The sequence below is a fragment of the Hydra viridissima genome, unplaced genomic scaffold (genome assembly GCF_058129835.1).
Source record: "Hydra viridissima isolate aposymbiotic clone 2 unplaced genomic scaffold, HvirCarnegie_v1 scaffold_12, whole genome shotgun sequence".
Classification (NCBI taxonomy): domain Eukaryota; kingdom Metazoa; phylum Cnidaria; class Hydrozoa; order Anthoathecata; family Hydridae; genus Hydra; species Hydra viridissima.
In genome coordinates, this window is record NW_028324311.1 from 2,828,840 (window position 1) to 2,856,033 (window position 27,194).

Here is a 27,194-nt window from a genome sequence, read left to right on the forward strand (position 1 = left end):
TTTCAAAGTTTAAAGTCATAATATAGAATGAGAAATTATTTTTCAATATGTTTATGAATAAAAAAAAGAAATTGAAAAAATTTAATGAGGGTGGGATTAACAACAAAAATATTAATTCGAGGAAAGTTGGGTGAATAATAATTGAAAACAAATTATTTTTCAAATTATTTTTTTTATCTTCTAGATAAATGAGGAAAGTTTTATCGAAATGAAAATTGAGGTTGGTAGCATCGTGGTAATGATTAGATGCTCGAAAAGTTATTATTTTGAAAAGTAAAGGCGATTCCGGTTAATCAGTTTTGCAATTGTAATGTGGTTTCATCTTATAGCTCTTTTGAAAAAAGTTGCTCTTGCGTTTATCTTGTTATCAGAATTAAAATAGTTAGGAAATATTTAACCAAAGTTTTTTTACATAGATGGCATTTTTTTTACTTTATTTTCAAATTTTCAAATCTAGTTTCATTTAGAGTAGTGTTTTCAATCTGCCAATATTTCACGAGGCTGGAATTATTTTGTCTCTCATTTTTTAACGTTGGGAGAAAATGAGTTATTAATTTTAGTAAGTAATGATTACTTTTAAAATAAATTTTTCTAAATTTTTTCTAAATATTTTGGTTAAATATAAATTATTTAAAACATAAGTTATTATTTCTTTAAAAAGTAAAGCTAAAATTTTCATTTTTACTCTTAGAAAAAAACCAAAAAGCTTTCTCCCAACGTTTAAAAATAAAAGTGATCATTACTTAGTAAAATTAAAAATTCATTTTCTCCCAACGTTTAAAATGGGAGATAGAACAGAATAATTCTAACCTCGCGATTTTATACATATGTATATCTTGCATGGCCAAGCATAATCTATTTTTAAAAAAATTCTGACTACACCTCTCCACAAATTTTCTCCACTAGTGTTGTGACCACCTTCGAATGATTATGCAAAGTGATTTTTTTACGATTCGTTAATATTTTTTAGATAGCGTTTCAGAAACCAGATGAATATGTTTAACATAAAAATAAATTTCTTTTAAATAAATTTAGCGCTCTTCACTTAGACCAGTGTTATCCAATTCTCATTTATCGATATTAATTGAATATCGATATTTATCGAATAAACTTGCCAATTTGTAGATATATAATATAGATAAATTGGAAAGTTTAAGGATATCTCCCTAAAAATTTGGTCAATAAAAAATGTTTAGCATTGGTCTACTTGTAACTATAAACCAAGAACCATGCATTTCAGGTTCACTTGATGGTGAACGGAGACATTTGCTCAACGAGACTCACAACAAGGTAATAATCCATTAATATTATCTTCCAATACAATCACTTATAATTATTTAAGAAATACTAACAGTAGTATAATATTAAAAAATAAAGAAAATTTGCACGAATTTTTTAAAAATAAATAATGTTTGAGTTGATCTCTGCTGACTTCCTCTCTCTTAACAACTCTGTTGGTTGACATTTTCAAGAAAATTTAAAAGGCATAAAACTTTTTTCCAAAAGTTGAAAGAAGACGAAAAGAAGTCACCTTAGTACTTTCTGTTAAATAAATAAAATATTTCGGCAGAATGACGCGAAACAATATTTTTACATCAACAATCATGGCCGTTTATCAATTGGAAAAAATGACAAAAACGTTTGACAAAATAAAAAATAAAAAAAAATCCAAAAGGTTTCAAGAACGTTCCCAAAAAGCAAGAGATTTCTACATTGAAATTTTTTTTTTTTCAGAAGTGAATTTCATATTAATTTTTTTTAAATTATTTAGAGAAGATTTAAGAAAGTTTAAATGTTTGTGAAAATTAGAAGGGCTCTGTGTAAAGCATACAAGGTTTTATGACATTTTAAAATATACAGTTTTCAGAATATCTAAATTGAATATCTCTGACTTTCTATATGCGAAAACTTTAATGTACATGTTTAAACATTTTTAAGATTAATTTATGTTTAGCAGCAACCACCACCTTGCTGATTTCCAGCTCCACCACCCATAGGAGATGGAGAAGAAGCCGAATGCTGAGGACCAAGTTTGATACCATTTGCCTAAAAAAAAAAGATTCCTTTTGAAAAAAACTTTAAACTTTATTTTTAATAACTAAAAATTTCAACATACTTTATTGTTAATGTCAAAAAACTTTTAACTTTAGGTATATATTTTTAATAACTAAAAATTTCAACATACTTCGTTGTTAATGTCAAAAACACCTTCTTGAATTTTCTGGTATATCTCTTTGGCTGTATTGATAAATGCTTCTTCAACATTAGCTGCAGTTTTTGCACTAGTTTCCATAAAAATAAGACCATGTTCACGAGCAAAAGCTTCTCCCTACAACATATTAAACAAAGGTTGTTCAACTAAATAAATACCTAAACCTTAGTAAATTCATAAAATAATGTAAGAGATATGTCAGCCAAATGGTTTGATGCTTTAAGAGTGATTTTTGTGTGCGCAAGAAATAATGATAGAAAGTTTTGCTAAAACTTGTTTACCTCTTCTTTTTTAACTTCTCTTCTTGCTTCTAAATCACTAAACAAGCATTAAATCAATCATCACCAGAGCTCATAAAATACATTGGATAAATCTCAGCATTGCAAATTGTAAAAGTGATATCAAAAAGTAAAAAATTTTTGTGAGTTGACAAAAATACTAAAATCTTCCGAATTAGTTGGTGTGCAGAAAAAAAATTTTTAGGTAAATAATTTTAAAATTGCAATTAATGTAATTACTCAAAAGCTGTACCTTTTATTTCCAATAAGCATGATGACCATGTTTGAGCTTGAATGTTGTCTAGCATCTTCTAACCATGTTGTCAAATGATTGAATGTATCTCTCCTTTAATACAATAAAATAACATAAAGTCCATGTATATTATACTCCATTAAAAACTGTAAAAAATTACAAAAAAGTTTCTACCTTGTAATGTCATAGACAAGTAAAGCTCCTGCAGCACCTCGATAATATGATCGTGTAATTGATCGAAATGATTCTTGTCCAGCCTTTTGTGTATTTTACAAAACAAAATATAGTACTTCTTGTAAATTGACATGATTTACTTAACACCATAGTGTGTATATAAAAATGTACAGATTTTTAAAAAATATAATGTAAAAAAATATATATATTACTGTATCCCATATTTGTAATTTTATTTGTTTTCCATCAATTGTAATCATTCGAGCTCCAAACTCAACACCTACACACCCAAGACAAATTAAAAACAAAGTCCAGGAAAAAAACAACCTAATAGTTAGGAGTATATTCAGATTCAGAAACATATTTTAAAAAAAAAAAGATATCTGCTAAGTCAAGACCTGATGACATGATTTTACTTTAAGTTTAATTCATAAAAGTACAAAAAAGTTTTGAGAATTCACACTACAAACACTAGCCTGGTTTAGGTTGTGCCTGTTTACCATTAATAGGCATAAAATTAGAATGATACTGTAATATCTAACTCTGTCATGCTTACCAATTGTGAGATCATGAACAGGTTGAAATCTCTTGTCTGTAAACTGAAGAAGCAAACATGATTTACCAACACCTAGAAAATAATATCAAAACATCATAATACCAGTCAAACTATAAAATCAAAAAGTTGACATTGTTTTAAATAGAAATTCTAAAATATATAACAGTCACCATGTAAATTATATACGTATATATGTATATATGCATATATATACATATATCACTCTATTTATACATAATATTGAGCACTCTCGTATGAGCATGAGAATTTGTATTTTAAAATAATACAACTCAAAACAACAATATACATACATACATACATACATACATACATACATACATACATACATACATACATACATACATACATACATACATACATACATACATATATATATACATATAATACATGTATATATATATGTATGTATATATATGTATATATATATATGTATATATGTATATATATGTATATATATACAAACACACACTCATACATACATATATAAATATATATATATGATATATATATTTATATATGTATGTATGAGTGTGTGTTTGTATATATATATATATATATATATATATATATATATATATATATATATATATATATATATATATATATATATATTCTTGCACAAACATGAATATATATATATATATATATATATATATATATATATATATATATATTTATGTTTGTGCAAGTGTATATAATATATATTCAACAATCCATCAATAATTCTTTTATCCATTCATGACATATATATGATATAAAGCATACATTATATATATGTAATATATTATACCTGATAATAACTCAGCTAATATGAGAAGTTATAATAGATACCTACTATCTCAATATATATCATACCTATTCCCTAATTATCTTTATCAACAATCAAGATTGATTCTCACCTGTATCTCCAATTATGATGTATTTGAATAAATATGCATAGGACATTTTTTGATTCTAACTTAGCAAAAGGTGAGCACAAATAATTGATACGAAAATAAGTTGTGATTAAAAAATCAATTTAGCAAAATTTACTCTTTCGACTGTTCATTGTTGAGCATGCGCAAATTAATGAAAACGTCATTTATTACGAGGCGCGATTTAAACAAAAAGTTAAAACTTGTTTAAAGTGAAAATTTTATTCCTAATCGATGACGTAAGTAACGAGTCGAGAATTTAATTAGATCGCTATTAAAATGTAATACTTGAATCCTTTGAATTGTCTTTTATTCTTTTACAATAAATTTTCGCACTCATATTTGAAAAATCTTTTAATTTATGCCAATTTTTTAAAATTTTTTGATAATGTATTACAGAATTCTCAAACTTAGGTTAAAAAAAAATTTTAACAAAATTGAAAACATCAAATTATGCTCAATAGCGGATTTAGCTATAAGGAGTTCGCCCCCTCCCCCCCCCCCCCCCCACTTCCTCTTCGCTGTGGTTTGATAAAAACTGGGCAGTTAAAAGTGGCGGTATGTGTGAGTAAAAAAGGCGGTATTTAAAAGCTGTATTTATTGTTATTATATAAATAATATTGCGCAACTGCTTCTATTAATCTTCAACTCGAGATCGACTACCAGGCTTATTGCAGAAACTCTATCTTTGCAAAGTAGCTCAGAGGCTAGTAAAAAATTTTGGAAAACGAAAGTTTGATAGTGATCTTTTTAATGGTCAAAAGCAATAAAACAGCAAAAAAACTACGAAGCTTTGAAACGTAATCTTGACATAATTTTTAAAAAAATTATTCAGTCTTTTTTTTATTATTTTACTTTCTTTCATATATACTAAATACTTTTTATTTTTAAGATTGGTTTGTTATTTTTTTAAGCAAGAAATGTTTACTACTTTAAAAATAATTTATAACTCAAAATTTATGGTTTCTCACGGTGTTGCGGGTTTTCAAATGTTTCCCTTATTCTATAAAAGGTTTTTTAAAAGTAGAGAAAATGTTGGCACACCATTTTTGGCCACCTGCCCAGGAAATAGTTTTAATATTTATACAGATGTAGACATTTATTTATCAATAGTTTAACTAAAAAGATATTAAAAAGATTTTTAACTAAAGTAAATTAAAATGAAACGTTCAATATCGCATAATAATATCATATAATAATATCGTATAACAATACCGTATAATAATATCGTATAATAATATCGTATAATAATATCGTATAATAATATCGTATAATAACATCGTATAATAATATCGTATAATAATATCGTATAATAATATCGTATAATAATATCGTATAATAATATCGTATAATAATATCGTATAATAATATCGTATAATAATATCGTATAATAATATCGTATAATAATATCGTATAATAATATCGTATAATAATATCGTATAATAATATCAATATATTAATATCGTATAATAATATTGTATAATAGTATCATATGATAATATCGTATAGTAATGCAGAACTATACAATATTCTTTTTATACATCCATAGATATTTAAAAAATATATAAAGTCAAATTAAATTTCATCTTTAAATGCATTCCCACACCTTCCCTGTCCCTTTTTCTCTCTATTTCCCTTCAAATCCGTTGAAAGTAAAAAGTACAAACTACCTAAAAGCTGTCTACAAACTAACAATGAAACAACTGCCAACAGAATTCACCCTGAATTCACCTCACGAAAAAGACTTTTGTGTTTTTCTAACCTATTAATAAGGTGAATCAGAAGAAGCAATATCATTAAAAGAGAACTGTATCTAGGTTTGGAAGAGCTGTCACTTCAGTAGAACCTTTTTTTGATTTTACAGTTTTGATTTTTGATTTTACAGTTGTTGTTTCTATTGAAGTTTTATTGACTTAACGAAATTAATTTTTAATGTTACATCTCCAGACATAATGATAAATTAGGTCGGTAAAAGTGGTCAAATCTCAAATTATATGTCACCATTGAATTCCATGACTAAGTAACTGACATAATGATGTGTTACGCTAAAAAATTTAATTTTATATTACCGGTCATTGTGAACAAATTCGGTCAAAGTGGTTAACTGTCGGGTCAGAGAAGTTAATAATATTTTTTTTTGCCGGAATTAAATTTCTTTGTTCTAAAACTATTCAAAATCTGAAAATGAAAATCAAAAAACTTTGCAAACCGTTACCTCGCAGTAAAATATTTGAGAAGCTAATTTTGAGAGCAATCAATACCTCACATTATAATACATCTGAAAGGCTTTCTACTCACACTTAACAATATTTTTAATATCGAATTTAGATTTTGTTGCAAAGTAGGGAGAGAGGGGGAAGAACATATATTTAAGGGGGTGCAGTCAATATTTGAGAAGCTGATTTTGTGAGCAATCAATAAAAGTCATTTCCTTCTCATTTATTATTACTTTCTAAGTAACGTAGCTTATCAGCGGAAACCAACCAGTATTGAGAAAGGGGTTGAGGTGGGGTGGAGGGGGGAAGAGTACTTTTGATATTGCAATATATAACTAAACTCTTGCTAAAAAAGTCCCTAATATTTATTTGTAACAATTGAAAAGCTATCTAATTTAACAGCAAACTCTTAAGATTCAGCAACTGCTACGACTACATGCTTTCAATTAACCAGCTTGAATATAAGTCTTTTCTGAGTATTAGCTATAGATTCATATTGTCGCAAAATATGCTTTTAAAGATATGTAGCCATTATTCGCTTTAAGCACACTCTGGTCTCACTGAGCAAAGCTGGCTAGAGAATGTAAATTAACAAATTTTTAATAAATATTAGCAAAAGTTTTTGGAACTTATTAAAAGACATACTAAAAAAAAAAAAAAAGATTTTTAAATACAAGAAATGTATTTGACCACTCTGATTACCCGGATTTTGACGACTCGGACCAAGAGTATAGCATAAAAACGTTTTTTACATTATCAAATTTTTTTTTCGGATTACAAAGAGGAACAAATGATATATAAAAAATTCTACGAAGCCGAGTTTTCAGATTTAGTAAAATATTGGAAATGCTCAAGGCAAACACTTTTAACTAAAGTTTTATTTGAATAAGTTTTCATTGTGATTAAAATGTTAAGAATTTGCTGATTTTTTTTTTATCAAATAAAAAATCAGCAAATTCTTAACATTTTGATAACAGCAAATTTTACTCGTTGTTCTAATCAGTTCATTACAATTTCACTATTACCTTACAGAGTTTTAAGAAGCTCTTGATAAAAAATCTGTGGCTTCAGAAGTGTAAATCAATTACGGTCTCTTCAAGAAAAAGTGTTTTATGGAAAAAAATGTTTTATTTTTACCATTGGAGCAGATTGTTGCGGTTTCCAATTTAAGTCTAACCTAAATCAAATCAACCCTCTAACCTCCTTTAAAAAAAAGTCATATTGGAAAACACATCAAATGATGGCAGTTCTGTATCAGGCTGTAATAAAATAAATGATTGAGATTCTGATTTGGTTCTAAACTCTGAAGAATTAGCAGGATGTTCTTATGCTGTTGTAAGGGATTAAGGGAACATAACGTTAATTAAGCCAAAATTGTAAATTAGGATGAAGATGAAAGATTGTTTCAGACTTGAATGGAAAAACTAAAAACAATGAAAAAAAAGAAGAAAAACAATGGAAAAAAAAAAAGAAAAACAATGAAAAAAAAAAAGAAAAACAATGAAAAAAAAAAAGAAAAACAATGAAAAAAAAAAAGAAAAACAATGAAAAAAAAAAAAGAAAAACAATGAAAAAAAAAAGAAAAACAATGAAAAAAAAAAGAAAAACAATGAAAAATAAAAAGAAAAATAATGAAAAAAAAAAAAGAAAAACAATGAAAAAAAAAAAGAAAAATATTTCAAACTTGATTTTTGATGCTAAACTTTTGTTTTGATTTTTAATTTTGAAGTTTAGATTTTGATTCCAAATCAAAACTTCAAACTACAAAAGTATCTTCTTATCTCAAAAGTATCTTCTTAAACTCCTGATTACTTCATTACAAACAATAAATCAGTCTGAAAAAATATTTGCTTTCAAATTTATACCATATATATATATATATATATATATATATATATGTATATAAACTTTCTCGTTAATCTGCACGGACGCGCCTTTACAAACATTTATGTGTAACCAAAATTAATACTGGTCGCTCTTTCTTAGTTAATGTAACTTTTCATGAAATTTCATTTGTATTTTGAATAAAAAATAATGATTAAAGTTTAGGGGAGAAAAAGGGGAGTATACAAACACTTATGTACCACATTAATACAGCCTTTAACTCAAAGCACATATAGAAATTGGTACCAATCAATTTTAACTGAATTTGTTATTTAGAAAATAACTAATATTTCTAATTATAAGTATTTCACCAGCTATTACGGCGGAAAATATGGAGGCAAAAAAATTTAATTGCAAATGTATTTTTAATATTTACAGTACAAAGTGTTAAAGCTTATAAAATGCTCCTTCAAATTTATGAACTTGTTGTGAGAAAAAAAGATTATCTAAGGTTACTTATATTATATATATATATATATATATATATATATATATATATATATATATATATATATATATACATATATATATATATATACATATATATATATATATATATATATATATATATACTAAAGTAAGCTAATATTTATACGAACCCACGTGGTTTCACACAGTACCACGAAAACAAGTGGTCACATGCAATTAAAAGAAAATGTGCAAAACCAAGCATTTCTTTCTTTTTTTTTTTTTTATTACTTTATGTAAGAGCTGATTTTAAGCGCGTCGATGCAATTTGACTTCTTATGGCTCTTGACATATTCAAAATATCATTTTTCATTTGTTTTTCGAGCTCTTTAATCTTCCATTCGGTTTGTTTTAACGTTTCCTCCACAATGTTAGAGAGAATAACTTCTTCGGGGGGCGGCTCAACCACTGCATTTGAAAAAGACAAAAAAAATTTAATACTTTAAAAAAATCTCAAAATCTTAAAAAAAAACAAACGCTTAACGCCTCAATATTATTGCAACGCTTTGTTACAAACGAAACTGGGGTCATTCCATGGCAAAATACCTGGGCTATCCATTCCTGGCACAAATTCTTTTTTCATGTAAGCACCAGGTGTACTAGGAATATTCTGAAGATATCCTTTGTCAAAGACTTTGGCTGGTTTTAATTTTAATTTTTTTGAACCCAGCCTCATGGGTTTTAATTATCAATGAGTTTAAATAAAATAGGTTCAATTGCTAATTATGAACTAAAGATTCGTAACCAGGCATTTTTGCTACGAGTAATTTAATTGTATGGTAAGTAGAAAAGCTAGCATACTTGAATTTACTAATAAAGATGCAGTAATTCACTATGAATATCATTTTTAAGTTGGATTTAAATGGATCAAACCTTTTCAAAACTACTTTGAAAAAATATAGATTCTCTCATAAAATGAAATGGTCCAAAAATGTTATTTGTTTAAAAATGCTCCACACGTAAATTGTTTGAAAGACACCCAAATGTACTTATAATTCTTTCCTTTTTTAAACCTTCAAAATAATTTTAATAAACACCTTTCCAGCCCTTAATAATCAACAATAGATATCTCCGAAAGTATTTGGATCCTGTAATCTACAAGTTTAACTATATCATTTATGATAACTTGTAGTTTAATCAAAAGAAATTGTTGTTTTGAAGTGAAATGACACAAGAAAAGCACCGTGAGGGACGAAGTTTATAAATTGTTTAGCTATAGTAAGGTTCCTAGACAATCGCTTTAAAAGAGGAAAGTATTAAACATATATATATATATATATATATATATAACAAATATAAACAAATATAAACAAATAATAATTTTAAGTTCACCTTAATTAAGTTTACTTAGCTCATTTTTGAGTTCGCATTTATTTTTTTTTTTGTTATTTTTCCCATTATTATGTACAAATTAAAACATTTGCCGAACTTACCTTTAGCAGTGTACCCAGGGTTGTTTTTTGAATGACTCATATGAAAATGCTGCTTAAAGCAATTTAAAGCAACTTGAACCATGATCAAAAAGGCAAAAAATACAAAGCTGAAAATGACAAAGCCAATAAACTCATCTGAAGAGGGATCTATTAAAAACACTTTCAATGGATCCTTCTCTAGGATGCCAGAATCTACCTAAAAATATTGATTAGAAATTTTCTTTATGTAAAGAACTATTTGTATCAAATTATTATTTATTTATTTGTTAGTTTTGATCTCAATGGTAAACTTAATAAATTATATTTGTTTGTAAACAAATACTCTAAGTTACTGATGAAATCATCGCCCACATCGACTCTTACATACCTCCACCTTACTGATAAAACTTGCCAACATGGTTTCTTTTTTTTCTTCATTTTTTTTAATGTAAGCATTGTAGCAATTCTGCCAAGCAGAAGCAGTAGTTTCATTGTAAAAAATTAAACCGAATACGTCGTTATATTTGTATGAAGTTTGTAGAATCCATTTAACATTTAGATCCTTTAGCCGGTTTTTATAGTGGTAAAGTAACATTTTTTCATCCATAACAAAGCCTTAAGTAAAAATATAAAAAGTTCGTTAGATGCTGAAAATAAAGGATTAGTAAAGACTAGTTTATTGCTAAACTGGTGACGTCACCTAAAATTGGTGACGAACTTTTTCTTCAGGGCTAATTTCGAACAGGGAACTTTTTGCAATAATAATTTTTAAAAAACACAATTCGCGCAAACACAATTCGCTAGAGCACAATTCGCTCAAACACAATTCGCTAGAGCACAATCCGCTCAAACACAATTCGCTCAAACACAATTCGCTAGAGCACAATTCGCTCAAACACAATTCGCTAGAGTACAATCCGCTCAAACACAATCCACTTCAACGCATTCGATAGTTTTTTGAGTATTTTTCTGAAACTCATAAAATAAATATTTGAAGAAAAACCAACCGTAAACGTTTTAAATTTAAAACCAAGAAATTTTTGAATAATTTTTACTGAATACACAAGATTACACAACTCATCAACTAATCAAAGCAAGATGGCGGTTTTAAATTGTTTTATACGAATCCTGTTCTTTTCTACACAGGTAAGAAATATTTCTCACCAGATTTTTCTAATGGTCATTCTCTTTTTAAACTCTAATTATCTTTCCAAAAAAAAACTTTGTTGGCCAATCAAATGGCCAACGGTGAGAACATGACGGTGTCGTTTTTTTCCCGTGTGCTCTTCAAATGCTTCATGACACACAAGACTTTTTTAAATCTAGTTCATTTACCTTTTTTTCTTAAAAGAAATATTACAAGTATAATATTGTGCAATTCGTAAATGAATAGTATACCCACCGTCTACTTCACCCGTCGCAACTTTATATTCGAGCTCTTCTATGTCGTTCGCCACTAAAGGAAAATAAATATTTTATATATTATTATACACGTGACAATTTTATTTTATTGTTGAACTGCGAATAGAAAGTTCTATAATAACTGATATTGTTACATTTTATATATTGCATCCTATATACAATGTATGTAATTGAAGACTCATTCTGGTACATAATGATTGACCTTGTCGATAACAAATTTTTTACTAACCTATGTTTTTCTAATGTGTTCTATTTACATATTCCCATATATTATCATGTATTGTTATATACTATGACACATTATTATATATATTATATTGCTATATATAATTTTATATTATTGTATATTATTATACATTGTTAAATGCTATAATATATATGTTTATACATTATCATATATTAGTATTTAGTATTATAAAGTATTTTATACTATTATCTACTAATAATATGTATGTGTGTGTGCGCGAGCGCGCGCATTCAAACAGATTAAAAGTAAATATACTGAAAAATTTGAAAACAATCCTAAATCTACGTTATACAAATCTTTTTATCCAAATTCCACTTGATTGTATCAACAAATTATTACACTACTTTTTTCAACAATAGTGCATTAGGCCTCACCCATATTGTAGAGCTTACCCACGCTGGATGCCGGAATAGCAAACACTTGCTGTGCTCCCGTCTGAAAAATTCGGTATGACTATTACCAAACTTACGTTTTATTACTCGATAGGCTTACCGATACCAGCATCATGGTTTTAATCTTAATGCGCGTCGAAAAACAAAACACAAGTCTGTTAATAAAAGTGAACAACATATAGGCTAATTATTAATAAATTGTCTACGCGTGCACGTAAAAGATGTCGGAGTGTTCAAAGAAGAGCAAATGAAAACTTAGAAGTATTTTACAATCTAAAACTTAGACTATGTTTTATGCAAAGCCAAAAGTCAAAAAAAGATGGATAAACTGAATTGCAGTAAAGTTGAAAGAGAATATTATATACTTCTAATATTTTCTTATTTTGCTCATATTTGTCATAAATTTATTTGTTTTAAAATGATAACGTGGTTTGTGGAAATAAAACAATTTTTAAATGTGCTTATTAAATCATATAGAAAAAATATAAATGCGTCTATTTTATTGAAAACACAAAACAAAAATTTTGGCCATTTAATGAAAGTTTACTTTCATATAATTTTTTCACCATTTTCATCATTAAATCTTCCTATTCGTATTGCATGCGGCATACTCGATCACTAAAGGTATTTCATTTCATAGTTTGGACAAGCGAAATATAAATCACCGCAAAAATATTGATTTTCAATGAATTCAACTTTTAAAGCTTACATCTCCACATGCAAACATTCTTTACGTATTTTGAAAACCATGAAAGATACGTTTTTAATGATACCACATACGGTCTTATGCTCTATGTGACATAAGTGTCTAGTAAAACGAATAACTACCTGTCTGAAGAATAATTTGCCTGTACCGGTTTATATTGTTGGTAAATTTGAAATTAAGATTTAAGATTTGAACCCGAGTTGACAAACAGCAGAAATCTTCTCGCCTCCACTTTTCTTCCGCAGCTATTGGCGGCTGCTTCCCAAAAATTTTTTTGCCCGCAGAGAGTTCTGGCTTCCTGAATTTTTGCAATTTTTTCGGCTTTTTTGATCAATTTAACGATTGAAACGCTACTTAAATGTCATTTTTTAAAAAAAAGCAGACAAATGCAGTGTTTGAGTTTTAGAAACAAGCGGGATCTCGCGAGATAGAGGTTGATAATATTTGAGGTAAAATTAAACAAGCCTATTAATTGTTGACAACGATTTTTTTCTTTTGAAATAATAACAAGATGATAATCCTAAAAGTATGTTGATGGTCGTAAAAAAAAAAAGTTCATGAAAATAAAGCTACAAAAATACCTTTGGGTGTCCCAGATTTATCATTGATTGTATTTTCAGCAAGTTCATCCAGCGCTAAATAAGCAACCTAATAAAATAAATCATTCTTTATCTTTTTACTTGGTAAAAAAAAAAAAAAAAAGATCATTTAATTTAATATTTTTGAAGAAGAATAAAAAAAAAAAAAGAGAATAATCTAGAAGTTTAAAAATTCATTTTATTGTTAATTGATTTCTCACTTCGCTTATATATATATATACTAAACATATAGTAAGACATATAGTACTACTAAAACATATAGTAAGAGTAAAGAATGTTATGGTGGCAGTTGTGGTAAATGCCACATCAAGTACTGGTTTTTGTTTTCCCGCCTTGTACTTGATCTTCGGTTATAGCTTCTTACCAATTTTCGCGGTAGTAAAAAAATTTCAAAAAAGTTTATTATAATGTGGCAAGTTTTCAATTAAAAAAACATGGCGTGTTAAATAAAATCTGCAATTAAACAAATCTATACTATTAGATAAGTTTATTTTTTTAAACATACACTTGTCGATTTTGCACCTTTTTAAAAATCCAGGTCATTTTTTGTTCAAAATTCAGGTTAGAGAACTGTAGGTGATGCGAGTTATGGTTTCAGCTCCCAAAAACACCTAAGCTGTATAATTGCATTTGTTTAAAACGCTTTCACAATATTTTTTTGGAGGCCTAAGTTTTCGTTGTTCGTTATTGCTGCATTACTTAGAAACTCCCAAACAAACAAAAACTTATCAAGTAATATTTACAAATTTTTTTCTTACATTTTTACCACTTATGACCACAGCCGGCTGCTCCAATCCTTTTGTCATTGAGTTACTGAGAATCGATGTGATGACACTTATCAAAGAAATGCCGATGATAAGCCAAATTATTGAAAAAATCCGTCCCGGTACTGTGATCGGGACTTTATCTCCATAGCTACAAACATAAAAACAATTTTTAGTAAACAAAATAAGATTTTAAAAGCTAATAAATTAAGTGCGTTTGGTTTTTCCAGAATTTTTTCCCGAAAAAATCTTTACAAAATTGAACAAAATCTACCAAACAAGTGTATGTATAAAATTACTGCAGCAAACTCTTTGCTGTTATAAATACTGTGATAATTGTGATAATTTTATATAAATTTACCACAACAGACTCTTTGCTGCGATTATTGCATAAGAAGTTTGTTATTATAAAATTCAATTTACTTTTAAAGACTGATATTTTATGCGTTTTTAACGAGAAAAAACAAAAAGTCGACGCAAAGGATGAATAATTTAGTTTGATATACAATTGTATCCTCCATGTTAAAACCCATGATTGAAGCTGAGAAAAATCGATTGAGATTTTTTTATTTGGTTTTATTTTAATTTTTTTGTTTAAAAAAAGCTTGAAAATTAGAAAAAGTAATTTTTTATAAAATTTTCATAAAATGTTTTTACAAATTTAAGATGAATTGAAATGTTAATTGTAAGGAATTTTAAATATCAGGACTAGGAATCAACTACTTTCAACTTTGAATCAAATGACAAATCGAAACAGCACCATATCCATTTATACCCATTTTAACCCTGCGGCCATGGTCAACATTAATTTATATGTAGAAAGAAAAAACGGAAGGGATTTATTGAGTTTTTTTTTTTTTTAATGTTTACTTTCAATCGGTGTAAGATGTCTCAGAAATATATATAACAATTCTATAACCCATATGGACTCAGTTCTTATAAAGACTCTCTAAAACGAACTGCACAAATCTTCTAAATCTGAATGAGATAAAAGTGGTACAATAACTCAAGCAACACACCGTAGCAAGAAGAATGAAAACACAAAAATGAAGAAGTAAAAAAAAAGAAAAAAAAAAAAAAAAAGTTTAAAAAAGATTTCAAGTAAATTTTAAAAGTTTAATTCTCACCCCACTGTTGTCATGGAAACAACACCCCACCAGAACCCTTGGTATATTCCGTTTAAGAAATCAGACGGGAAATGCTCTTGATTTGTATTGGATTCCTAAAAAGCAAAATTTAAAATTTTCCTTTACAGCGAATATTTTAAATGGCATTCTTCTACGTAGAAACTTGCAGATTTTAGTGCAAATAAAGGGTTTTAAAAATTAAGGTCGTCAAATTCAATTCAAATAAAACTCTTTAACAAAGCGTTTGTGTCACTAAAGTTAATCCTCTTTTTTTTTTTTTTTTTAAGTGTGATTGATTTAAAAACAAAAAGTCAAAACTTGCCTCAAGTATTCAAAATTTACCTCGTTTTAGGGCGTCATTTTAGAAGAAATCATTTCCGTAAATAGTTAACCTTTTAAAATTTCTTTTGGTATTTCAACTAATAATATATTTACTTAGGTGTTCACTTGCAGCATAACTAAATTAGTTGGTATGGTTCAAAAGTTTATAAAGCACTGCCATAACTATTTTTAATTTTACTAGATAGGTTTTGGTGGATTACATTTATAATGTAAATTTATAAAATGTAAAGCAATTTATTCTGCTACCTGACCTCTTCCAATATATTTTAAACAAATTTCAAAGCAAGAAGAATAAACCTATTAAGTGGTATTTTGTTTTATTTTTGTTCTATTTGCTAAAAACATAAAATGGAGATAAGTTGAAAAAAAAATCAAATGTTATTTAAAATGCTCCAGATTCATTAAAAAGCCAGGTTCTTCTTCAATATATATTTTTTTAATTCCTCTCTGTTTTTGCCTTCTTGATTTGCTTTTGTTGGTGGATTTTAATATGCATGATTTTTAGTATGACTGGGCTTTTTTCTTCTTCATAAACAGTTTGTTGTTCATTAAATTATCTTGTCTAATATTTGGACGGGTTTTATCAGTCTAGTTTTCATGCATGCAACTTTTAAGAGTAAATTTTAAAAGAATAAAAAAAAATTCTATTGCTTCTTGGAATTAATGGCTCATTGTGTACATTAGCACAACTATATAAAAATAACACAAGACATGTCTACTTACGAAAAACCATACTATCAAGCCAGATACAACTGCCAGCACCATAGAAATAAAAAGTAAAGGCCACAACATAACAATACCATCAGCAACAGCAAGTAGTGAAGTTCTCCACACTTCACCTTGTAATGTGATAAATACAGCTCCATATGTGGACATTAAAACACTTGCGCTATTATCTGAAAAAAAGCATGTGTTCTAAATTCATACATATTTACATATAAAAAATACTATAATATATACTATATAATGTAACATAATACTATATAATATGACATAATATAATATATATATAATAGTGTAATGTAAGATAATATAATATATATGTAATAGTGTAATATAAGACAATATAATATATGATAATATGATATAAATTAACCTTTGTTAATAATGTGTCAGTAGTTATAGGTATAACATTTCAAAAGTTTAAACGGACTAACATTTTCTATTAAAACTGATAATTTTTACATAATTTACAATCTTCTTTTTCTTTTTTTTTTCCTTCAGATTTCCTTCAATCGATTCTCAGTGAAAGATAAAGAAACTGGTTTAGGAAAAGAAAAAATTTCTTTAAAAAAAAAAGTTGAAACCAAACTCCACAGATTTCACTTTTTGGAAAACAAGTTTTATTTAGAAGTATTGCGATAGCCGACTCAATTCATCAAAGCTAAAGACACACTGGGCAAACAAGTAAAAGCATGAAGCACGAAGCACGAAGCACGAAGCACGAAGCAAGAAGCACGAAGAACAAAGCACGAAACACGAAGCACGAAGCACGAAACACGAAGCATTTACTATAAAGGAAAGGTTTTAGAACCTTTTATCATGTCCATAGAAATGACGAAGACAACTTGAAGAAAACCACAAAAAGGCTAAAAAGAAAAAAGAAGAAAAGCTAGACTTCATTAAAGCATTTTAAAATTCAAAATCTTCGGTTCGAATATTTCAGGACATGGGGATTAATGAAAACAAAATTTGAAAACTAAATTTGATTAATTACTTGGCAGATCCCTGTTTTGTGGTCCTACGTACAAAAATCCTACGTACAAAACGTAAAAAATATTTTTCCAGTCTCTTTGCCAGTCTCCAGCCCATAAAATGCCTTTAGTGCTAGGATATTTTCATTTGTATGACAAATTCCAATTTAGTTCAAGATTTTTACAACAATCTAACAACTAGACCTCCGTATTTACATGATTTCAGCATAAAATATATGTTGCTAGCATAAAGTGTAAAACAAGAAATATTAGCATACCAAAATTATTTAAAGATAAGAAAATCATCAGAGAATAAAGCAATAGTTGACCAAGAATAGCTTGCTGATTATGGTTAGTGATTGTAGGGGAGACCGGGACAAGTTGTAACAGTGCTGTTTAAAGAGTCATATTTGTCATCTATTCCAAAAAGCATTTGACATTACGTTGCTGTAATAGTAGCACGTCAGCTTTAAAACTTAACAAAATAAAAATTGAAAAGTTTATTAAAATTTTTTTTTTCGATGAAACTTTCGTTTTTAATTTTTTTTTTTTTTGTTTTTTTTTTGTTTTTTTGGTTTTACTGTGAATTAAGAAGTATATACTAAAAATGTGTGAAAAGAAAAAAATCTTTTTCAAACACAAAAAGCTAGCCCCTTTCACTGTTGAAACTGGCCCCTTTCATTGTTGCAGCTGGCCCCGGATAGTGGAAATTCGAAATTTTTTTTTTTTTTTTTAATTTTTTTTTTCTCTATTGCGGGATATCTAAACTTTATACTATAATCATCAATGATGGATGAATAAGCCACTAAAATCTATTTCATCACCGTGCAGAAATTTTTTTTTTAAAAATCAAAATTACTGGAAATAAATAATTCTAAAAAAATGATTTTCTATTACAAATTTAATCCTGGTAAGATCTTAAAGATTACGCAATTCCAAAAAAGATGATTGAAACGCATTTAATAGTTATTTTGAATAGACTAATTTGTTAATATGAGAAACTAAATTTTGATTTTTATAAAAACCACTTTCCTGACAAACAGGGATTTCTAATTATTGTTCTTTTTACATTGAAAACCCCTGACACACCACACCAACCGAAAATAGATATTAAAATTACTCCTTTTTTCAGTTCAGAGATAAATTATATTTTAAACCTGCTATTTCCGTTGAGTTTGAGCTATCTAGTAGCGCACCCACAGAAATGTCGCATCTTTTTGGATAATCATTGCAAAATTTTATCAAGTCTTCCTGGTTTGTATAGTTGTCGCTTGTAATAAACTCCAACATATCAACTGTTTTACAGCATACGTTTTCGAGAAATGTCTGAACCATATCTAAAAACATAAAAATGTACGCTTAGCATTATCAAACATGTTGTGACAGATAATTTATTACAATAGTGAATTAATTGTTAAAAAATATTAAAAGTTTATTTTACAAGCTTTTGTTCGTTTTTATCAACGGAATTCTTCAGCAAAAGGAATTTTCGTAAGGGAAAATATCGCGCACGTTCTTATTTGCTGTTGCATTTTTAGTTTCAGAGCATAGGAAAATGCAAATTACGGGGGTTAACTGTGACCTTACATATAAACTGTGACCTTATTTATAAACGCTCCGAACATCACTCGTTCACTGGACTTGATAAAAATTAGTCTTCACTGGATTTGATAAATATGTCTTCTTGCAAGTTTTGTCTTTTCCTCATTATTTATTTTCTGATGATTTTAACTTTTTGACAGAATAATTTAGAAACGTGCTATGATATTAAAAATACTTACATCACACCAACTATAAAGTTCTTGCTTTAATGAAATCACAATGTTCCTTCCAAAAAAAAAAGTGATATTTTACAACTTTTTACCTTTCAATTTTCTTTTTCAGTAAAAATGATTTACAGTTATTAATATTATTAGGCTCATTTTGCTCCCCTCCCCCCTACTCCCCCTCCCCCTCCTCCTTCTCCCCCTTCTCCCCCTTCTCCCCCTCCCCCTTCTCCCCCTTCTCCCCCTTCTCCCCCTCCCCCTTTTTTCTGGTTTTAGCTATAACGTCATTTCTATCAATTTTTTGGGAGTTAGAGGCCTAAATTAAAAAACCCGCACGGCTGGGTTTTTAAATTTAGGCCTCTGACTCTCCTCCAAGTAAACTTCTTTTTTTTTTTTTTTTTTTTTTTTGTATATAAGATTTGAAATGTAAAAAATTTTTTAACAGCAAACTGTTAGCGAGTTCGTTAAATTGTTATTTTGCAGCTATTGCGTACCAAATGAAATATGAAAAATCTAAAGTGTTCGTGGAATCAGCAAAGATTTAAATTTTGTGATGTTTTTTTTATTCTGGTCTCACTTCATTTGGGATTTTTTTCCCATGAAGTTGCTATGGTTGACTTGCATTCATTCAGTGGCCAATTTTTTGTGGTGAGTATCTCGATCTAAATGATGTTCCAATGACCTTATAAGTTGTCAATGGGATTAAGGCCGAGAGGATTCGTGAATTTCGACAACCGTTGCTTTACCATTTCTGCAATATACTTTTGGTTATTGTTATACTAGAAAAAGATTATCGAATTAGATGCTCAATAGTCGGCCACTTGAAAGTATGTTTTCTTGAAAAAGCCTCGGTAGACATAAAGGTCTATTTTTTCCCTTGAAGATACAGCCCTAGTCGTTACTAAACCCCTTCCATATTACAACCGCTAGCATTTTTTGTTAGCTAGGCTTTTGCCTAGCTTGCACCATTCTTGAATTAATATATCTCGTTCCGAAACAATTCCATCATGTTAATCGAACCGAATTACAATTTTTACGGCTTGTGCTTACAATTGTGTATCAAGATAACATTCAATCTCTGTTGCGATGTTCTTAGCAATTGTCTTCAGAGTTTTTTTGCTATTCAAGTTGAGGCCTTTCGTAGCCGAGTCGTGACTTTTGACAGCTAGATTTTTCCATCAAAAGTCAATGACTGGTTACGAAAGGCTAAAAGTCAATTTTATGGTAATTGTTCGTTCTTTGAGCAAAGTCTCTTTTCGGCATTTTTGTGTGTTTTTTCCAAAAATAGAAATTTTAATGAAAATACAACGAACACAAAACTGACGGTTCAGTTCTTAATCACAACAACAGTTAATTTGTCAGCAAGCATCAGCACATTAGGCGGTAGTCGTGAACAGATTAATCGAATATTTTTTTGTATCTAATTGAAAGTCAGATATTTCAATGATTAAGATCTTAATTTATGCAGTTGCTATTATAAAGTTACGCTAAAAAAAGGAAAAAAGCAAAAACGTTTATTTTAAAAATCTGTAAAAATAACTGGAACTATTTCAGTTTCCATTAAAGAAATTTGTCGTGTCAAGTTAAACATGACTTAACATATTTCAGCATTTTTGCGGTAAACACTTTGAGTCACCGACAACACTAAAAATTATAAATCTCATTTTCTTTTAACAATAAAGTGTTTAATCGGCGGAATAATTAAAAAAAGTCAAACTTAAGCCAACCAAAAGAAGAAAGAACAATATCAATGATTTTCTGACAAACGCACGCTGTAGAAAAAAATACCTATTAAATTCCTCAAAGGTAGCGACGCATCTTTTAATACGCAGTACAATGAAATTTTTCTGTTTGATAAAGAGGACCTCAGTAAGTCCTTCATTCAAAAAACAAAGAACTTGTATGTTTTAGTATGTTTTTTCAATCTATGAATTAGTATGTGCGCTCTAAAGCTAAAATGATCAACGTCAAAGGCGTGTTTTCACTGATTTAAGAAACCTCCCACAAAAATTTTCGTATCTAACATTCTTTAATTAGATTTTGTGAGAAACGTGTACACTTTTCACAAAATCTCGTCTGGATATTGATAATAAACCAGAATAACACTTTTAATCTTACCGTTGTATTAGAGCTTACATAATATTAATAGTAATAATAATAACAATAATAGTAATAATAATAATAATAATAATAATAATAATAATAATAATAATAATAAAAATAATAATAATAATAATAATAATAATAATAATAATAATAATAATAATAATAATAATAATGATAATAATAATAATAATGATAACAATAATAATAATAACAATAATAATAATAAAAATAATAACAATAATGATAACAATAATAATAAAAATAATAATTATAATATTAGTAATAATAATAATAATAATAATAATAATAATAATAATAATAATAATAATAATAATAATAATAATAATAATAATAATAATAATAATAATAATAATAATAAAAATAATAATAATAAAAATAATAGTAATGATAATAATAATAAAAATAATAAAGCAACAAGAGGCTAACGATGTGTCAATTCAGCACTGTAGTTAAACTCACAAATAGTTACAAATAAAACTGAAAAACAAAAGAAATTTGCACGGAACTGAGATTTGCTAACAAATTGTTCGACAAATTATCGCTTCTTATCTGTTAGAAGGGATTATTTAAACATTGATTTAAATTGGGCTTTTGATAACTTTGCACCTGAATATAGGTCCAGATTAAGATTGTGTGTATTGCACCGGCACCTTTGTAAAACTTTCACCACAATTCTTAACATTTTTGTTAAGAACTCAAAAAGCAGTTGTTTTTTTCAATGCCATCAAACTTTATTGGGACATGGGTGACCCAATTCGGTTTGTAGTAAAAAAATTTTTTTTTTTTTGGTTGAAAGGTTATGTTATCTTTCAACCCAATAAGAAACTATTTAAAAATTTATTTTTTAGTTTTGATGAATTGAAGAGGTATTTTTAGCGCATCTATGTAAAATTAACATTTATCTAAATCTCAATTAACTACCAAGAATTTAAAACACCCCAACTATTGATACCCTTCTATTGATCCTTGAACTTTTGAATTAGAGAATATTTTTTTAGTTGCGTTTTCACGAAAAGCACCAATTCTAACAACCAGCATTTAGCTGCTGCAAACGTGGGGGGAAAAAAATTCACTTGCAATTCAATTAAAAAAAAAAATTGTATACCAGGATTTGGCATTTTGATTATTTCAAAAACTAAAAAAAAAATATTTCATGAGAATATTTGGTAGGGTATTATACAATTTAATAATTAACAAATATTTTAATTTTCAGAGGAATCAGGAATTGGGTAGATTAAATAATTTAAAAATAGTACAATATGTTTAAACTTAATGGCCATTCATTTACAGGTAAAATAAAAAAAAACAGTAGTTATTTGATTAACTATCAATTGAAGAGAGTGATGCATCGCGCATGCACAAATAAGTAAATGATAATAAATATTAGGTAATAATAATAAACAGAGGAACTCTTACGCGAATTAGTAATAAATTATTTAAAAAACGTTTTTTGTTTTGACGATTCTTTTATCAGAAAACTTAGATTGATGTCATAAAAACTTGCCTTGTATAAATTTTCTAGATATATATATTTTAGATACAAAAATGATATGAGCTAAATGTAAATTGAAAATTGAAAAAGTATTAGCTGGCTAAATGTTGCAATTTAAATGGTGTATATCTGGAAAAGCAACGAATGATCAATTATAAATAAAGCATAAAGATAAAGCAGAATAACGCAATTGCATTTTAAAATACTTCATCATTTCAATACACTTACAAAATCTAAAATTTATAGTTTGAGATCATGAAATTTTTGATTTTCCTCCAATAAAAACCACCAAAACATCAGAAACCAAATATTAACAGTAATATAGTCTGGAGTTGGAAGGGATTGTCTTGCTCTAGAATAATGCACATAACGAAAGTAACCAACTCCAGCCTTCTTTTTCAAAATTCAAAGTTCAATCAAACTCTTTTCAAACTCTCTACATTGAACTTTTTTTTTTATTTAATTTAGCGTAATTATTTTTTATATTGTGGTGTTAAAAGCATGGTTAGACAGCTCTGCAATTAAAGTTGACATTTTTAAAAATTTTAATTCTATAGTTCACTATTCCTAACTTTTATTCTAAACAAAAACAAAAGCCAGCATTACTCTTAGAATGACGAGTGGTCTTTGTAAAGATACACTCTTTAATACAACTTTATGCCCAAAGAAAAATGTTGTTGTATATAGGGATGGTGTATACCAGGGATAACATGTGTGCTATTAAAAATTATACGATGGGTAATGAGTTTACCAACATCTACATTTTTTTAAAAGACAAAATTCAAAGATGGCTATTAGTAAAAGGTGGCGATAAATTAAACTTTCAAAGAAAAACAAAGCTATATTTTATTGAAAATGATATTTTATATATTTATAGTTATTTTTTAGTATCATTTTGTAAAGGATTTTTTTAGTATCATTTTGTAAATGATTTTGCCAGCTATGTTTCAGAATGTGATAAAAGTCAAAAATTAAAAAAGAGGAAGCTTCTATTAAAGCCATTATTACAAAACATGTCAATTTTGAAAGGTAAAATGAAGCAGGTTGAGTCTGTGAATGGTTATAAACATCTGATTGTATTAGTAGTTTTTTACACTTTAGTCCAGAGAGGATTTATATGGGCAGCTTTTCCCTAGGTAAAAACGTCAAAAGAATAAAACGCTAATGGAAGTAGACTCTGAGCAAGAAGAACATCAATATGTAAAATAAGACGTAGTTAAACATACAGTGATGGAAAAAAAAAAAAAACCGTTAAGCTCAACTACTAAGCACTAAATTCATAGTAATTTTTAAAAAATTACTATGAACTTAGTGCTTAGTAGATTCACTAAATTCAATAAATTTATAGTAATTTTAAAAAAAATTACTATGAACTTAGTGCCTAGTAGATTCACTAAATTCAATAAATTTATAGTAATTTTAAAAAAAATTACTATGAACTTAGTGCCTAGTAGATTCACTAAATTCAATAAATTTATAGTAATTTTTAAAAAAATAACTATGAATTTAGTAAATAATAGTTTTTAAAAAATTTTTTAGAATTTAGTGAATAATAATTTTTAAAAAATTACTAAGAATTTAGTGGAAAAACAAAGAGAAAAATTAAAAAAATTGGTTGTTTATACACGAAAGGGTAAACGGATTGACTATTCAAAAAATTGACCCATATTTGGCATGTTAAAACCGGAATAGCATACCATGGTATTTTAACGGCCCCCCACAGATCTCTCTTTTTTTTTTTAAGCCTTATGTTTTTACTATTTCATCTTTCATAATTTTCTATAAATTTTCTAATGGATTTAATTTTTGCGATTGTTTTGGTCAATTCCAATTTTTTTTATATTGTTATATTGGAACCGTTATATTAGTTTTGGAAGTGGTCTAAGATTTTAAAACTTTTTGTATGCTACGAATAACATGCCATTACTATGGACATATCTACTGATATGTCCAAAGCAACAGCATGCTATCCTCAGCATACGGAAGCATTATTTCTTCAAGAATGTTTATATAAACATCAGCTGTCATAATGTTTGTTATTAAATGAATTAGACCTACAACAGATGACGAGGAACATCCCCACAACACAATACTTCCACCATTAAATTTTGATGGAACATGAATCAAACTCTTTATTTGATGGTCTGCGTAAAAACTGCTTGCCATCTAATTTAAAAATATTAAAGCTTTGATCCACCTGTCTTGATATAACATTTTAATGTGTTTGAGTTATTGCTGAAGTGCAATAAGCCTTTCCCCCCATACTACGCCCATACGCCTATAGCCTTCTAACTTTTACACTGTCGAATAAAACTTTTTTATTTATACTAATATCACACAATGATTAAAGAACTTGGTTTTCATTGTGTTTTTATTGGACTTGTGCTATTTTTATTTGGCAATAGTTAACTGGAAATATATACAACATTTATGAAACTTGCCATGTTTAAAAATGCTCGGAGATTTTTTAAAACAAATTATGTTTATAAATGTCGGGAAATTTAAAAAAAGAAACGTTACTATGGTTTTTTCTAATTATCTCTATGATGTAAATATAAATCTCAAGGGAATATCTTTCTAGCAGTAGGTTTTAACAAAATGCAGATTTTTTAATAATTTTTAACTGCATGTCTCCCACCTATTTAACAAAAAAGTACTCAAGAAGAGCAGAGCCCCTCTACCTACCCCAAAAATCAAACAGATGAAGGAAAAAGTAAGAGTTTTTTTAAATTCTCAGATAAAGGTTTTCTTATCTATATTCTATTGATATATGAATATAGCAACCTGATATTATTGTATTTAGTTTCTGTAAAAGAAATCCGTTTGCCCTGGCCTCACATCACTAACTCCTTATCTTAGATTAAATCTTAAGAGTGCCACTGCTCATGTGAGATATTTATATATACTGAGTTCAGAAGTTTGTTAAAAGTTTTAACTGATGGCGCGACGATTTATAGATGTTCAGCTTTTTTTGGTCTTTTTTATGAGCCCCTCATTAGCGACGTTTATATAAATACAAAATCTCTGCACATTTTAAAAGATGTTTGTAAAATGTTGTTCATAAAGTTGCCAACTTTCAAAATACATTCATAAAAACCTTATTCGAAATTTCATTCGGCTAGTTACATTAAAACATTTTTTTATAGATATTTTTGGAGTTGCAAAAATTTTTTTAAAAAAAAGTTATTTAACGAAGAAGATTTTTTTTGCATGTTATTTGCGTTTTATCTACAAAAACGTTGTAATTTGTAATCTATCAAAAACTTACATTTCCAGTATCCCTCAACATCACCGTTTTTCGATTTGAATATGTATGGAGGGTTTTCCAAATACAAAACCTTCATATTGCGAACGCATCCTTGAAACGGTGAAGTACAATGGTTTTTAGAGTTGTATGATACTTGGCAAGGATTGTAGTCCCAAATTGGCGCATTTTGCGGTACAGATGCCATTAACTTACTAAAAGAATGTTAAAAAACGAGTTACAATTTTTTTTCGTTAGTCTTATGGGATTTTTGTACAGTTAAAACGTTATTTCTAGTAATATTTGGTTTAGCTTAAAATTAAGCTTTTACGATCAGAATTTCTTTTCTTCTGTGAGAGAACTTAATGTAATGTTCTTACATGAGAAGACTCTTGCTCAATCCACAATAACTAAATGTATACAAAGGTTACAATATTCCAGGAACCTCATTTTTTACTTTTTCTATCACGATGAAAGGCTGGTACTGTTCGTTAAAATAGTTGAAAGAAATTTTCTTAGCGTCATAGGGAAATGTGCGAAGCTAATTGAATTCTAAGAATATGAACCATCTCAATACTGAATCCGAACAATGTAATGTTTCTCAAAATGCTAGTTTTTTTTTTAAATAAATAACCATCTTTATATCGTGCAGAAAAACGAGAATTAAAATTTTGAATTTCAAATGAGCTTGATATTTTTTGAACCGAGAAACAACGTTTCGCATGAAGATTATTTATTTATTTCAGAGTTCAGGACAAGAAAAGTAACAAGCGTCACTCTTTTCTTGGTCCTTATAAATTTGTTTTATATATATAACCACCATAGAATATCTTTTTTTTTTTTCAAAAAAAAAAAAAAGCTGAGCAAATTATTCTAATTATGTG

General features: G+C 27.8%; 2 protein-coding genes across 3 annotated transcripts; both read right to left on the minus strand.

The window, feature by feature from the left end:
- Window positions 1-1,294: 1,294 nt before the first annotated feature.
- On the minus strand, window positions 1,295-4,569 carry LOC145193809 (ras-related protein Rab-2). The gene is made up of 8 exons (XM_090069508.1): window positions 4,394-4,569; window positions 3,474-3,545; window positions 3,130-3,197; window positions 2,918-3,000; window positions 2,744-2,836; window positions 2,494-2,530; window positions 2,186-2,329; window positions 1,295-2,046 (listed from the first exon to the last, which is right to left on the minus strand). Exons 1-8 carry the CDS (start codon window positions 4,437-4,439, stop codon window positions 1,951-1,953), a joined length of 639 nt encoding a protein of 212 aa, XP_089925634.1. The 5' UTR covers window positions 4,440-4,569; the 3' UTR covers window positions 1,295-1,950.
- Window positions 4,570-9,090: 4,521 nt separating this feature from the next.
- LOC149880762 (uncharacterized) lies at window positions 9,091-26,845 on the minus strand. 2 transcript variants are annotated; one of them, XM_090069622.1, is made up of 11 exons: window positions 26,691-26,845; window positions 26,335-26,525; window positions 18,839-19,018; window positions 16,711-16,883; window positions 15,646-15,740; window positions 14,513-14,669; window positions 13,737-13,803; window positions 11,791-11,844; window positions 10,777-11,003; window positions 10,410-10,605; window positions 9,091-9,384 (listed from the first exon to the last, which is right to left on the minus strand). In XM_090069622.1, exons 2-11 carry the CDS (start codon window positions 26,516-26,518, stop codon window positions 9,209-9,211), a joined length of 1,509 nt encoding a protein of 502 aa, XP_089925748.1. In that variant the 5' UTR covers window positions 26,519-26,525; window positions 26,691-26,845; the 3' UTR covers window positions 9,091-9,208. The 2 variants fall into 2 exon arrangements, with proteins under 2 accessions (XP_089925748.1, XP_089925749.1); XM_090069623.1 differs by lacking the exons at window positions 18,839-19,018; window positions 26,335-26,525; window positions 26,691-26,845 and adding an exon at window positions 17,960-18,079.
- Between the last annotated feature and the right edge of the window lie 349 nt (window positions 26,846-27,194).

What these genes read in the sequence shown, in the direction of transcription:
- LOC145193809 (XM_090069508.1), bottom strand. Translation starts at nt 4,439, where the DNA reads ATGTCCTATGCATATTTATTCAAATACATCATAATTGGAGATACAG. An exon ending in TGTTCATGATCTCACAATTG is followed by an intron (nt 3,198 to 3,473) that starts GTAAGCATGACA and finishes TTGGGTGTGTAG; the next exon opens with GTGTTGAGTTTGGAGCTCGA. An exon ending in ATGCTTATTGGAAATAAAAG is followed by an intron (nt 2,531 to 2,743) that starts GTACAGCTTTTG and finishes ATGCTTGTTTAG; the next exon opens with TGATTTAGAAGCAAGAAGAG.
- LOC149880762 (XM_090069622.1), bottom strand. Translation starts at nt 26,518, where the DNA reads ATGGCATCTGTACCGCAAAATGCGCCAATTTGGGACTACAATCCTTGC. An exon ending in AAACTCAACGGAAATAGCAG is followed by an intron (nt 16,884 to 18,838) that starts GTTTAAAATATA and finishes GCTTTTTTTCAG; the next exon opens with ATAATAGCGCAAGTGTTTTA. An exon ending in GCTTGATAGTATGGTTTTTC is followed by an intron (nt 15,741 to 16,710) that starts GTAAGTAGACAT and finishes TTTGCTTTTTAG; the next exon opens with GAATCCAATACAAATCAAGA.